The sequence below is a fragment of the Hemiscyllium ocellatum genome, chromosome 10 (assembly GCF_020745735.1).
Source record: "Hemiscyllium ocellatum isolate sHemOce1 chromosome 10, sHemOce1.pat.X.cur, whole genome shotgun sequence".
Lineage (NCBI taxonomy): Eukaryota > Metazoa > Chordata > Chondrichthyes > Orectolobiformes > Hemiscylliidae > Hemiscyllium > Hemiscyllium ocellatum.
Genome location: NC_083410.1, coordinates 105,989,154 through 106,005,188, shown reverse-complemented (window position 1 = coordinate 106,005,188; position 16,035 = coordinate 105,989,154). Strand labels below are relative to the sequence as shown.

At 42.4% G+C, this 16,035-nt stretch overlaps 1 protein-coding gene across 1 annotated transcript in view; it reads right to left on the bottom strand.

The window, feature by feature from the left end:
- The window catches only part of LOC132819527 (synaptosomal-associated protein 25), a 128,974-nt gene that overhangs the window by 9,374 nt on the left and 103,565 nt on the right, over nt 1-16,035 (bottom strand). Inside the window, exons 5-6 of the mRNA XM_060831083.1 lie at nt 6,588-6,705; nt 715-840 (exon numbers count right to left, since the gene is read on the bottom strand). Of these exons, the coding sequence (XP_060687066.1) occupies nt 715-840; nt 6,588-6,705 (244 nt within the window). The remainder of the gene's footprint in view (nt 1-714; nt 841-6,587; nt 6,706-16,035) is intronic.

Below are 16,035 nucleotides of genomic sequence, written 5' to 3'. Positions count from 1 at the left end.
CAGCTGTCCACTGCAGTGGCCGATATATTGGGTCCAGGTCAATGTGCTTATTGATTGAATCTGTGGAGAGTGCCATGCCTCTAGGAATTCCCTGGCTGTTCTCTGTTTGGCTTGTCCTATAATAGTAGTGTTGTCCCAGTCGAATTCATGTTGCTTGTCATCTGCGTATGTGGCTACTAAGGATAGCTGGTCATGTTGTTTCGTGGCTAGTTGGTGTTCATGGATGCAGATAATGTTGGAGGAAAGATCACAGAAGTGCTTCACAGGAGGCTCCCAATCACTGAGGATGTCACCTAGACTGGGGACGAAACATCTGCAACAAACTCCCAGCTCGGCGAACAGAACCACAACAACGAGCACCCGAGCTACAAATCTTTTCACAAACTTTGAATATAAACCTCTATAAAGTCACCCCCTAAGTGCCTGTCAGATACATAAATCAGCCAGACCTCCTGTTGAGAGTGCGTTTCATTCCAGCAATGAGCTGGACCTGGGTCAGTAATATTAAACTCCACCCAAAATGAATTCTAAACCATCTTATCCACCTGTGGAGAGCTGGTGGGTCTTCCCCATTGGTCGATACCATGGCTTTCTTCCACTCGTAAGCTTGGTTCTTGATGACTGAAATCTTTGCATCGTTCAACTTGGGACCAAGGTAAAGCCCCAGATAACAGTATGTCTTTTAGTCTGGTGCGTTCTGAGTTTTAATCTCACCTGCGAATAAATCCTCCACTGATAGCCATCTGCTCACGCTCATCCATCACCCGGGCCGGTTGGCTGGCCACGACCCCATCCTGGTTATTCCCCCAGGCCTTTTTATAAGCATCACTTGACTTCAGTCTGCACAAGTACAACAGGACACCATAACGTAGACACCGAAACCGGGGCTCAAGCCGGGACACTTTGTAACTCCACAATTTCTAACTGCACCAGGCAGATGGAAATTTTAGGAAGTAATAGCATACCGATATATCATATGATTGAGAAAAAAATTGTAGCCATGATTGCACCAAACACATATTACACTTTTCAGTGCACAAACGTCCACGTAAGTGTTTCCGATATTATTCACATGGAAATTAATGAAACTTTGGGTTATTACACAGAACAAGACATACAACACTAACATTAGCAGACAGAAATAAAAAACTGTCAAATTCAGCATGGACAACACATGACAGAAATCAGACTGTCGTGTTGGAGTGAAGTTTAGGATGAGCTTGAAGTTTTCTTTTCAAGTATCTCCCTCCCCTTTGAAGATAACACAAGTATTTAATATCATGAAGCAAGTAGCCAATAGCTATCAAAGCAGCTTGCACAAGCTGTATGATCAGAAGCACCATTTTACTTACACTTTTTCCCAACCCAATCTACCAATGTTATGTTGAAAGTTTTGTATTGTTATTGGAAATGTTGGCCGCATTTCAGAATAATATATCGGTACTTGTAATTTATTAACCATAAGTCGTTGTCTAATGTATGCCCCTTTGCCAATGAACACGCAAACTGAAGAAGCACATACAGTGGAACAAATGCAAGAGCGAAAGGTAACGCAGTTAGTGAACTATTAGGATTAGAAAGGAAAGCATTGAACACATCCTTGTGTCTTGTTTGAGTCTGGACCCTAGGCACAAAAGGGAAAGCACAAAGCACACTCAGGCAGGCCCATGAACCGAAGGGTCACTAGCAGAAAAAGCAACATCAATGGAAGGATACTAATGACTTGCTCAGCACACAATTAGAATAAATCTTTGATCATCAACTAATAGTGGAAGGGGAAGGGGTTGGCGGGGGGGGGGGGGGGGGGGGGTTGCAAAACAAAAGAAATGAGTCAATAGCAAGCTGAAATAAAATTGCGATTCGCAAAGCTCGTGCACGTTTTCTCTCTCTATATAAGCCCATTCTCATCCGTGCAGCTACAATAACAGTGCTGCAGTGTCAGGTCTCTGGGATGTGCAGTATGTGCTGTGTTAATTGTATAGCAAAGTATATTCTATCTAGGTATTTATAACATCAACCAATTATGCCACACATCTGGAGCAGGCCTCCTATGCCAGAGGCAGGGACACTACCACTGTGCCACACCAGCCCAATCATTCCATTGTTAAAGCCATTTCTGATTTTTCCCAGCTGCTTAATCCTGTAGAATCTAACAGTAAAGTGACTATCTGTTCTTGACCATTGGTAGACTTGAGTGGTCAGGTGAAACATTGGTGTCTATGTATATGCTTCACCCAGCACTCAGTTCCAATAACTTCTGTTGGGCACATGATACACAAATAAATAGATCAAATCAAATACGTGATCCGGCTCAGAACTAATGGACTGTCGTTACACAAAATCCTGGCAACACTCAGCAGGTCAGGCACCATCTGTGGCGGGAGAAACACTGTTAACACTTTCAGGCTTTTCACCTTCCCTCAGAACAGGAAAATGTTAGAGATGTGATGGGTGTTTTAGTCTGGGCGTTTTTGCCTTTCGGATGAGATCAGGCTAGACCTCAGGTTTTTGTGAGCTGGCAGTAAAGAAAATAAAGATCTTGTTGGCTTGCAAAGCAAAAGGATTCAAGAACAGGAACAACAATTTCTTGCTGCAATGATACAAGGCATTGGTGAGACCACACATGAAATATTATGTGCAGCTTTGGTCTCCTTTATCAGATGAAGGATGTTCTGTCTGTAGAGGGAGCATAGCGAAAGTTTACCAAGTCAATTTCTGGGATGGCAGGGCTGATGTATGAGAAGAGATTGAGTCAGTTAGACCAAAGAACAAAGAAAATTAAAGCACAGGAACAGGCCCTTCGGCCCTCCAAGTCTGCGCCGATCCAGATCCTTTATCTAAACCTGGCACCTATTTTCCAAGGATGTGTATCCCTCTGCTCCCTGCCCATTCATGTATCTGTTCCAATTATATTCCCTGGGGTTTAGAAGAATGAGGGGGCTATCTCATGGAACCTAAAACAGGACAGGACAGGTTAGACGCAGGAAGGATGGTCCTGATGGCGAGGGAGTCCAGAAGCAGAGGTAGTTGTTTAGGGATAAGGGGTAAACCTTTTAGGACTGAGATGAAGAGAAATCTATTCACTCACAGAGTGGGGACCCAGTGGAATTCACTGTCACAGAATGCGGTTGAGGCCAAAACATTTTGTGTTTTCAAGAGGGAGGTAGAAATGGCTGTTGTGGCTAAAGTGATGAAGGGATATGGGGAGAGGGTTTATTTAGGACATTGAGCCCAATGAACAGCTATGAACTTAATGAATGGTGGAGCAGGCTAAAGGGGCTGTATGGCCTACTCCTGCTCCTATCCCCTTTGTTTCTATGTTTCTCTGATCTTACAATCTGTAAGGCTGGGGACCATGACAATTTCCACTTCCATTTAAATATGCGATGCACAGTATTCAGATGTCCACGGAGGAAGAAAGAAAATCGGGGGTGGGGGGGGAGAGGTACCGTCGCTTACAATAGCGGGGTTGTGTCCTAAATAGCTCTCAGTCCAGTCCAACATTCTACAACGGTCCCCACCACTCAATGGCTAAGGCCACAGTTACAGCATGCTTCAGAGATGTGTCTGCATGTTCACTAAACCTCATCTCAGCAACAAGTTTAAAGCTAGTGCAGAGGCTGACACACCATTGAAACATACACTCCACGGGTAGTGACAGACCTGCTCTGCATTTCTCAAAACCTCCTTCCTATATTTTCATTGCCACCTTTGCAATTCACTGCTATTCTCTTCCAGAAATGTCCACCTCAAAGAATGTCTGCTGTACTATCCAACAGAGTTTCTATTTGTCTGTTAATCATATTTCACCTTTTTTATACCCTTTGGTTTCACCTTTTCACAGATTCCAACTGCTGGGTTCTATCACCCCCGTCACTCATTTTCCCTGCCTTTGGAATTGTTTAAAATCCATCATGAAGGGTTGGGAGGGATATGGGCCAGGTGCTGGCAGGTGGGACTAGATTGGGTTGACATATCTGGTCAGCATGGATGAGTTGGACCGAAGGGTCTGTTTCCGTGCTAATACCCCTATAACTCTATATCTGTAACTTCTTTCACTTCAGATCTGAAGCTTTTCTCTCTCGGTAGGCAAAGCCTGACCTGCTGAGTGTTTGCAGCCTCCTCTGCTTTTATACGAAAATAGGCAAGCTTTGTTTAAACATAAACCACCAGCAATAGCCTGGTTCATGAAGTACAAACATCTTGGAAATAGGCCCCTTTCTTCATTGGTCAGGGGGAGTGTTCCTGTCAGATTAGATTCCCTACAGTATGGAAACAGGCCCTTCAGCCCAACAAGTCCACACCGACCTTCCAAAGAGTAACCCACCCAGACCCATTACTCAACCCTACATTTGTCCCTGACTAATGCATCTAACACTATGGGCAACTTAGCTTGGCCAACCCACCTGACTTGCACACCTTTGGATTGTGGGACAAAACCAGAACACCTAGAGGAAACCCATGCAGACACAGGGGGAATGTGCAAACTCCACACAGTCACCCAAGGCAGGATGAGGCAACAGTGCTAACCACTGTGCCACCCCATCACCAAGTAGAGCTCAAATGGTGCATTTGAATCATCTGACACCACTAATTGCTCACGCTTCCAAGAGGGAACTGCAATGACCACAAACAAGGCCTATAACCAAATGTGCCTGAACCCTTCCAGGATACACCTGCCAACACGTCCACAAGCCCTGGAGGGTTATGGAGCAGAGACTCCTCTCCCTTCAGGTCGAGAGCATTGAATAAAAGTCGAAGCCAAGAGAACTGTAGATATTGGAAATCAGAAACAAAAACAGAAATTGGCTGGAGAAGCTAAGCAGGTCTGGCAGCAACTGTGGAGAGAAATCAGAGTTAACATTCTGGGTCCAGTGACCCTTGCCCAGAACTGGTTCCTGAGGATGCTGCCAGACCTGCAGAGGTTTTGTCTTCGTTCAAGGGTATTGAAGTCATGGCTTGTCAAAAATGGGGAGGCGGTGAGTAGGGTCAGGTGGACAAATTGGGGTGGAGAGCTGAGAGTTTGGGGTTGTGCTCTCTAAGGTAGCAAAGGCTGCAACAGAGTTGAGTGCCTCCTGCCCCGCTCTGCTCTCACAGTTCTTACCTCTCTTGTGGCTTGCTTTCTCTCAGTTCCCACTGAGCAGGTTGTGACGGTTTTTAATCCTCAGCCTGGGGGAAGCACAGATTTGCATCTGAGCACAGAAGGGACCTGGCACCACTGCCAGTTTGATCAGACTGTGCAGATTTCCTTGACTCTGGGCCCCACCTGTGTCAGAATCGCAATAGGAGCCTACATTTCCGAAGGGAGTGTGAACGGGCAAGTAGAACAAAGAGAAAACAAATTTCAACTGGCGTTGATTAAACTTTGAAAATAAAAATGAGAAAATCTGACTTGTTAGACTATAAGACACAGGAGCAGAAACTAGGCCATTCAGCCCATCGAGTCTGCCCTGTCATTCAATCATGGCTGATAAGTTTCTCAACTCCATTCTCCCGATTTCTTCCCATAACCCTTGATTCCTGTGATATTCAAGAACCTATCTATCTCAGTCTTAAATATACTCAATGACCTGGCCTCCACAGTCTTCTGTGGCAGTGAATTCCATAGATTTCCCCACTCTCTGGCTGAAGACGTTTCTCCTTATCTCTGTTCTGAAAGATCTTCCCTTTACTCTGTTGCTGCAATCATTGCATATGTATGACAGGCATTCACATTTGGAAGTTACAAACCGTTCTGATTTAACCACAGCATACTGCACATGCTCAGCTCCTGAATCACTACCTGCTGTTAAATTTGCATGCTGAAATAATAGACTGTTACATTACATACAAGAACACACTCAGGCATGAAATAAATCTGTCATAATAAACATGCTCGAAAAACAAGGTTATCATTTCACACAGTGATGTGAAATAGAGACTACTAAAGAGCATCTGTTGACTGATTTACGTCAAAATTACTTGTTCAGGCTGTGTCTTGTTACACTTTGCTTTTCAGGGAGGCAGAATTAACCAAATTCTTCTCATTTTTGCTTGTTTTCCCCATGAAGCAACAAATGACACATCACAGCAATAATGAATCCAGTTGTGTTAAGAATCGGAATGGACCACTTTCAATTAAAAATTGAAAGGCGATAACACAGTTCATTCATTGCTGCTCAACTGAACATTTAGACATCACACACTATTACCCACATCACATGGCACAATAAAATAAGTCATTCTTGAATAGATCTGTCAACTGATAACATGCTGAGTGTGTTCTGGTAATGTTCTATTATTTACGTTTTAGCATCTCCAAGTTAATAGCTCGATATCTGTACAATGAGCATGCGAGGGCATTGCTTACATAGTTGACATCGAGAGTGGAGGGTTTCTGTTTGCAGCATGCCTGATTTCTCTATGCATTATACCGACCGGATAGTCTACACTATGAAATGGATGCCTTTAAACTATATCATTTCTCTGCATGCCAATTGCTCATCCTGCCACTAATGCCAAGCGTGGATGAGCTGTGCAAGGCTTGATTTTGAGCCTTGGATGCCCAGATGCTTAGGCAGGCAGGCAGGCAGACGGACACCACCTACTTGTTACATGGACAGGCACAAAGACCACAGAATTTTCCTAGATCTGTCAAATTCTTTTCTGCTTCTTTCATGTCCTTATTGATTTGGTCCATTCCTTCCTCGATGCGTTCCAGTTGTTCTGATTAAACACAAGATTTTTTTTTGTTTTTAAATCCCCACACAATGAAGCAGATGAGAAAGAAAGGACAAAAAGAAAAAAAAGACAATTCAAAAAAGGAACACTTCAGACATTCACTTTGACAGCTGGACACCACACATCAGAGCCAGCACTCAGTACCTACTTGTTACAAGGGCATATGAAAAGACCACAGCATTTCCCTAAATCTTTTAAAGTTTTCTCAGCTTCCTTCATGTCCTGGTTGATATGGTTCATGCCATCTTCCACACGATCAAGTTGTTCTGGTCAGGATAAAGGGATTATAGCAGTGGAATGAATTTCGGTTTGCATTGACCATGAATAATGACCATGTTGACTAAGTTATGAAGCCAGAGACAAGTTCACTAGCTTGATGCATTGTTACTGCTGTCTGCACATTGAATGTGGACCAAATTATTTCTTGTTGATAGACCTAGAAAGGAAAATAATTATCTCATTGTTTCAGGTAATGATGGTATTGGGCCATTTGATGAGCATATTCTGCAATCTAAATGTAATGTAGAAGAAAGAAAAATAGAAGCCAGACCTTCAAAGAGAAATTTGTTACTCTTTGATTATGAATTCATAGTTTCTCTCCACATAGCCTCTCCTCCTGTCAAGCTAAGGGGGTAGCACTCTTGCCTCTGAGTCACATGTGGCTTGGGTACCATTTTCACTCCAGAGACTTGAGTACTGAGAGATGCTGCACTGTCGGAAATGCCATGTTGCAGGTGGGTCGCTATGCTGATGGCCTGGTTGATCTTTCGGGTGGATATAAATGTTATGTTTGTTTGAAGAAGGGAGCAGGGAGAAGTTTATCCCTAGTTTCTGGGCCAATATTTCTCTGAAAAGCCAACACAATCTGATTAGCAGATTACTCATGGGACCATACTGTGTGCAAATTAGTTGTTGTGATCCCTGTATTACAACAGTTATTACATTTTAAATGTTTTAATAAACTTATGAGAAAAAGTTGAGTAGATTAGACCTAAACGTATTAGGATGTAGAATAATGTTAGGTGATTTTATTGAAACATATTAGGTTCTGAAAGGGTTTGATAGGGTCGATGCTGAATGTTTCATCTTGTGAGGAAGTCTAGAACTGAGAGACATAGTTTCTGCATCCGAGGTATTCAATCTAAAATGGAGATGAGGAGGAATTTCTTGTCTCAGAGGGCTATTAGTGTTTGGCATTCTCTTGCACAGAGATCAATGAAGGAAGATCATTCAAGGCGAAGGTAGACAGAGCTTTAAGAGCCAAAGATGCTGGCAATCAGAAAGAAAAGTAGAAATTGCTGGAAAAGCTCAGCAGGCCTGGCAGCATCTGTGCAGAGAAGTCAGAATTCTGGGGAAGGATCACAGGACCCGAAATGTTAACTCTGATTTCACTCCATGGATACTATCAGACCTTCTGGGCTTCGGCAGGAATTTCTGTTTACGTAAAATAATTTTAGATTGACAATGGAATCAAGTAGTTTAGGGGACAGGCAAGAAAGTGGAATTAAGGTTACAATTAGATTAGCTCTGCTTTTACTGAATGATGAAGCAAGCTCAATGTTTCAAATGCCTTCCTCCCTCTCTTAATTTGTGTGATCGTGTGATCGTATTGGTTATTAAGCACTGAGGGACATCCCAAGTTTACTTACACAAAGGAAAGTCATTTCTCAAAAATAAATACAATGAAATAAAATTTAATTGTCTCACAGTCGCTGTGTAAATACGCACCTGGAATTGAAGTTTGCTAACATCTAAAATACAGAGTCTGTTAGACAAAAAAAAACTGTGCTGCAATGACAAATAATTCTTTTTAATTTTACAGTAATAAAAATCACATTCTACAAAGTCAACTAATTCAGGGAAATAAGCTGGTGTGTCCAGAATCACTCAGTGGCATCTTGCAGTTGAAACCTATGACAGTAGGTATAGAAACTTTAATGAAAAGTCACACAAGTCCCAAGACAAGACCAACCACCTCAGAGATCCAAAGAAACAATATACTGCCTCAGTTTGATATTTTTCATCACGGCTCTCAAAAAAGTACTTCACAATAGTATTAATGTGAAAGGTGAACAGAGAAGCAAATAGGCAATAGGCTCTGCAGCCACTGTGATCATAAACCATTCAAACCAAAGCCCACGCAGAGTTCAGAAGAATTCTCAAAAGTGCCTCCTTCTGTCAGTATTAAGCATTGACAGCTCATTGAAGCACAAGGGAGTAGAGGTAAAGTCACCATAGTCCTAGTTCGGGAGGGATGTCTGGTGGTGGGTTAACATGAGGGGCACAACACTCAGGCAAGGGGAAAAGTTGAGAAGGAAAGTCCTTCAAGGCAACCTCAGCCAGTGCTGGAATTGAACCCACACTGGTGTAGCACTCTGTGTAGCAAACCAGCCATCCACCCAACAGAGCTAACCAGTCATCCACAAGACTGCTGGATAGCCCATTGGCTATATTGATTGACCAGCCAGAGTTTGTCTTGGATCTGCACCTTAATGAGTTGCAACTGCTGAGACAATGACCTGATACATGTATTTAAAAGTCGTAACAGCCAGTGGGACTAATGTGCAGAATAAGAAGATTATAATCACTAATCCTGAGTACTTCAAATCCAGCAGCATCCCCTTGCATTCAAATCAGAGAGGGTAAAATGGGATAGTTGGATGGGAAGAAGATTAAATCTTCCAACATAATCCTTCCGCAAAATCTATTATTCTTGTAGAATTCGTCTAAAGAACACAATGTTATGTGTAGTATCCAAACATATTTCAACCTGAATGCATACTTACCTCATTTTATCAGATTATTTTCCAAAAGCTGTAAATTGAGTTTCCAATAAATATAAATGCATACTACCTCTACCAGAATCAAAATGCCATCAAAGGGTTTTTGAACAAGTTCCATTTTTATCACGCAATGCACAATAGTGCCAGCTGCACCCGAACATGTGGAGTTAATTATTTTTATCCCACGCTTAGGGAGTCGTGCCTCTCAACCTATGTATAAGTAACTGTCTCTCTGTGATGGAGAGACATGCCTATGAGCCAAGTGGACTATGACGAATTTTGCACTTAATAATTTTTGCAGTCATTATATAAAAAAAATTTCAGGATTGCAATGCACAAGTTTTACTTATTTGGCTCAAACAAAATCATGACTGTCTTTGTGACTAGGATATGGAATTTTATGGTTTAAGGTTTACTTAACTGAGTTTCTGTTACGAGTGGCAATTAATTTTGCAGATATCTTTCCTGCCAAAAATGCAAAACTTTTAAATCATGACGCTTTGAGTAAACACATAAACTCATTATAAACAGCAACTGTGTTTATGTTTTGTCTTTCATCCATCCCAATACCGCCCACTTTTTGTCATTTAATCTCTTCAGCTTACTTCATTACCACTTTTTTTTCCCTTTTGTCCTTTCTTCACTTTAATTTCCTGGTCTCTTCAATTCCTTAAATGAATGTTCAATGGCCAGGCAGATTTATGCTCCTCAAGGGAGTCACAGGTTATGTTGTTAGGAAAGTGAAGTAGAGAGGTGCAGGGATTGAGTTTCGACGCCATGAGGTCATGTTGCAACTGTACAAAACTCTGATGTAGCCGCATTTGGAATATTGTGTACAATTCTGATGGCCGCATCATAGGAAGGATGTGGAAACATTGTAAAGGGTGCAGAGGAGATTTACCAGGATGTTGCCTGGAATGGAGGGAAGGTCTTATGAGGACAGGCTGAGGGATTTGAGTCTGTTTTTGTTAGAAAGAAGAAGGTTAAGAGGTGAATTAATAGAGACATACAAGATAATCAGAGGGTTAGACAGGGTGGACAGGGAGAGCCTTTTCCCTCAGATGGTGATGGCTAGCATGAGGGGACATAGCTTTAAATTGAGGGGTGATAGATATAGGACAGATGTCAGAGGCAGCTTCTTTAATCAGAGAGTAGTAAGGGCATGGAATGCTCTGCAACAGTAGTAGACTCACCAACTTTAAGGGCATGTAAATAGTCATTGGATAGGCATGTGGACAAGAATGAAATAGTGTAGGACAGATGGGCTTCAGATTGGTTCCACAGGTCAGCTCAACATCGAGGGCCGAAGGGCCTGTACTGCACTGTTGAAAATGAATCTCTTTAGGCACGTAATGACACATCTCTGGAGCAGGTGAGACTTGAGCCCAGACCATCTAGAACAGAGGTAGGGACACTACCAATGTGCCACTAGTGCCTTTTTTTCGATAATATCTGGCATTCCCAGGCAGTCTCCCATCCAAGTGCTAACCAGAACTGAGTCTGCTTCGCTTCCAAAATCCAAATTCCAAAATGAGATTGTTTTCAGACTAGTACAGCCATAGGCAGCAGTTGGCTTGTATTCTTGCTACACTTCAGGATTAATTTAATTGCCTGCGAATCACTGTGTGGTGTCTGGAGGACATGCAAAGTGATCAATAAATACTCAATTCCTTTCTTTCCTGCTCTTTCTCTCTCTGTTTCTCTGTCAATTGGACCATTTTTACTGAAATGTAAATTGCAATGGAAAGTAAGTTTTCCACCAATTTTGAAATACAGGTAAAGTGCAGCTCAAACGCAATATCCAACTAATTTGTTTAAAAAAATTAACTTGGCCTTCAGCAGTTTGAAGAACACTCGATGTACGTTTTGAGATTTTCACATCTTATTTGAGTTAGGTTCATGTCAAATGCATTTTCAACAAAATGTTCAACGGCTGTAGATCAGAGCTTCTGCCTTAAATTGTTCCAAGCTTGCACACTGTATTACAATCGAGTTGGTATATTTTGCCTTACTGCCACATGGCTTGTTCACTGGGTGTCAATGACACCACTTGGCTTGGAATCCTATTTGCATTGCTGAGTGATGACGTGTTATAGTTTCACAGACGCACTTGACATTTGGTGTCATTGTTGTAGGTGCCTGACTAGATTTGCTTTTATAATTGGTACTCTTTCCATTTAAATGTTGGTGAGTCCCACTCCTTCATCCTCACCATCTACATGACATCCAGTGGGAGACCACATGCCATCACAGTCAGTTATCAGTTTGTTTATGCCCCAGTACATTTGCAGGAGAAGAAAGCAGAAGACATGAAGGGGAACAAGGCAAAGAAGAGGGAGAACAAGGAGATGGTCCTCCATGATTTCCCAGCAAACAACTTCAAAAGGGGAAGCGCTGTAGATCAGTGGCATTTTGTATTCCCTGATCGCTGAAATGGGACACCTACTCCATTGAAATATCAGAAACCCATTTGTCATGCAATTTTTGGCCAGCATCATTTGATTTCCACAGTGAGGGAAAATATGCTTATCCTCATGAGGGCAGCATGGTGACTCAGTGGTGAGCATTGCTGCTTCATAGCACCAGGGACCTGGGTTTGATTCCACCCTTGGGTGAGTGTCCGTGTAGAGTTTGCACATTCTCTCTGTGTCTGCATTGGATTCCTCCCACCATCCAAAGATGCTCAGCTTATTGCCCATAGAATCCAGGGATGTGCAGGTTAGATGGATCAACCATGGGAAATGAAGGGTTACTGGGATAGAATGTGGGGGTGGGATCTGGGTGGAATGCTCTTCAGATGGTTGGTGTGGACTTGGTGCATTGAATGACCTGCTTCCACATTGTAGGGATTCTATGTATAAGTTGCTATATGTTCTATGTATATTTTTATCTTTAAGAGACTTTAGTTTTGAGGAGCTGAGTTGCTGAGGGTACAGGGACACCCTGTAACTAGTTGCTCTACTATAATGTTTATTTAACAACTTGTAATGGACCAGAGTTTCCACTGGGCAGATATCATTAATCCAGTATAGATAGAAGTGCTGCATATATATCCTGCAGTATTCCCATTGTTGAATACACCAAAGAAGGAAATTGAAGATTCTCCTATGCCTGGGAACCTCTGAAAGTCTCCATTTAATTTGGAGACTTTGAATGTTCAAACTAAAGTTGGTGAAATAGTTACCGAGGAATTTTTTTAGACTACTCATTACCTAGCTTACCTCCTGAATAACTATTAAACTGACCCCAGAGATAACTCACACTTGCCTCATCTTCACCCCTCTCAGAACCTTTATACCACATCCCCAAAACCAGAAGAGCAGCACAGGGAGGGAAAGCACCGTTTTGAAAAAGCCTATGAAAGTCCAGAAATAACTTTTTAAAGCTTGAATGTAATTTTGTGCCATTTAGCAAGGGGACTGGGGAACAATGCACAATCATGAAAGAGGTAGGTTTTCAATCTGTAGCACAGGGAGAAATGCAGAAGGAAGTGATATTGAAAGAGGGTAGGGTGTATGTGTGGTGTGGGAAGTACAAGCAAGTGGTTGCTGATTCATGATCATTAGATGCAGAGTGAAGAGGCCATGAGAGATGGGGCGGTTGAGTCGGTGGCAATGAACATGGGAAAGGAATTTCTTTTCCATATATTTTCATGGTATGTGGTATCACTGGCACTTTTTGCACATCCTTCATTGCTCTTGAAAAGGTGCTGGTGAGCTGGCATCTTGAACCGTTGAGGTCCATGAGGGTTTTCAGGTGTACCCACAATGCTGTTTGGGAGGGAATTTGATCCAGAGAAGCTTTGTAATCAAGATGGAGCATGGTTGCGGGGAGTTTTGGTCCCAAGGATCTGCCGTGTTTGCCCTTCTTGGCAGTCAAAGTCATGGGTTTGAAAGAAGCTATAGAAGGAGCCTTGGTAATGTGCTGCATAAATTACACACTGCTGCCAACCTGTGGATGGAAGGAAAAGGAAGTGAATTCTCAAAGTGGTGGATGAGATGCAGATGAAGTAAGCTGCCTTGCCCTGGACGATGTTGAGCCTCATGACTGCTGTTACAGATGCAAGCATCAAACCAAGGTTATAGGAGCTGAACAACGCAGTCAATGCAAAAGTAACTTACTAGAGAACCGGGAGAGTTGAGATAGACATCATGACTTATAGCTTTAAGCAGGAAAGATAATTTGATTTCCTGACTTAAAGCGCAATCAGGATCTCATGGATCATTTTAAATTTATAGACTCTTTGTTTGACCACTGCCAATAAACCTCGCCTCCCCCCCCCCCCCCCGCCCCAGAATTGTGGAAAGATGCAAGTTAAAATCCAAAGTGGTATAAATGGGTAAGGATCTGAACAGGTAAGTAATCATTGCTTATCTAAACCCACAGATGTTTGTTAAAGTTAACCTGGCCCCTTTATTTTTGGGTTGATGACCCATCCTTCGATACGCCTCTGCTGCTAAAAGTGTGCTGCTTCTATCAACAAAAGGAAAGTACAGTGAATTCTGGAAATCTGAAATAAATTGGAAAATACTGGAAACACACAAGTCAGACAACATTTATTCTGATGAAATGTCACAGACCTGAAACATTAGCCCTGCTTCTCTCTCTCTCTCTCTCTCTCTCTCTCTCTGTCTCTTTCTCTCTCTCTCTCTGTGTCTCCACAGATACTGCCTTATCTACCGACCTTTTCCAGCATTCCCTGTTTTTACTTCTACTTCTCTCTCTCTCTCTCCTCCCCTACCTTTACATAATTTTGAACACACCTATGCTGTCTACTCCACAAACTGCACTGTGTTAATCAGAACCCAATTTGTAGTCCCTCATGTTAGTGAACCTGCAGGATGTAGACTCTCAAACCTCAGTAAATTTCATATTGTCTGGGCTCCAATAGTTTGTGGCATTTCCTGAGAATGAGCTGACTGATCAAAAGTGTTGGCTTTCACCTCTGATGTCTTTTTGGCTGTGGATTCTTAAGGTTCCTTTGGAAATATCCTGAAAAATGTGGCACTCACCCCTTATCATATATATTCTGAGAGTTGGGGTTGAAGTTCTGCCAATATTAAAACGACACATTTCTGCAGGTTGTCTGCCAAAGCTATTTCAGAATCCCCCTTGGTGTCAATAAAGTTGGAAACGCAGCCTAACAATAGCAATAGACGGAACACTCATTGTAATATCTATAGACAGGGCCTGATTTTAACTCAAACAAAATGCAGAGTTAAAATCGGGTCCTCTTATGTACAGTTTAGAATTCAAAGGAGTATGTTTTCTGGTATACGTTTTACGTCTGCTGGAACCATTTGGGACATCTTGGGTAAATTCATTGTCATCAATCATTCTTGAATTAGTTGAGACAGTTGGGGTGGGATGCCCACTTGAAATCTTAAGTAAAACCAGGTTCAGTCTTAGTATATTTATTACATATTATTTAATAACTAATTACTTTCTTTCTAAGATACGTTATGACCTCTTCCAAGACATCAGACTCAACTTAAATTCACATTATGACTTTAACTGTTTACCCTGGTACAGAACTGGCTTAAAGGTAGAAGACAGAGGGTGGCGGTGGAGGGTCGATTTTCAGGTTGGAGGCCTGTGACCAGTGGAGTGCCACAAGGATCGGTGCTGGGTCCTCTACTTTTCATCATTTATATAAATTATTTGGATGTGAGCATAAGAGGTATAGTTAGTAAGTTTGCAGATGACACCAAAATTGGAGGTGTAGTGGACAGCAAAGAAGATTCCCTCAGATTACCTCAGATTACGTCAGATGGGCCAATGGGCTGAGAATAGGCAGATGGAGTTGAATTCAGATAAATGCAAGTTGCTGCATTTTGGGAAAGCAAATCTTAGCAGGACTTATACACTTAATGGTAAGGTCCTAGGGAGTGTTGCTGAACAAAGAGACCTTGGAGTGCAGGTTCATAGCTCCTTGAAAGTGGAGTCACAGGTAGTTAGGATAGTGAAGAAGGTGATTGGTATGCTTTCCTTTATTGGTCAGAGTGTTGAGTATAGGAGTTGGGAAGTCATGTTGCGGCTGTACAGGACATTGGTTCGGCCACTGTTGGAATATTGCGTGCAATTCTGGTCTCCTTCCTATCGGAAAGGTGTTGTGAAACTTGAAAGGGTTCAGAAAAGATTTACAAGGATGTTGCCAGGGTTGGAGGATTTGAGCTACAGGGAGAGGCTGAACAGGCTGGGACTGTTTTCTCTGCAGCGTCGGAGGCTAAGGGGTGACCTTATAGAGGTTTACAAAATTATGGGGGGCGTGGTAAGGATAAATAAAGTATTTTCCCTGAGGTAAGGGAGTCCAGAACTAGAGGGCATAGGTTCAGGGTGAGAGGGGAAAGATACAAAAGAGACCTAAGGGGCAACTTTTTCACGCAGAGGGTGGTATGTGTATGGAATGAGCTGCCAGAGGAAGTGGTGGAGGCTGATACAATTGCAACATTTAAAAGGCATTTGGATGGATATATGAATAGGAAGGGTTTGGAGAGATATGGACCGGGTGCTGGCAGGTAGGACTAGATTG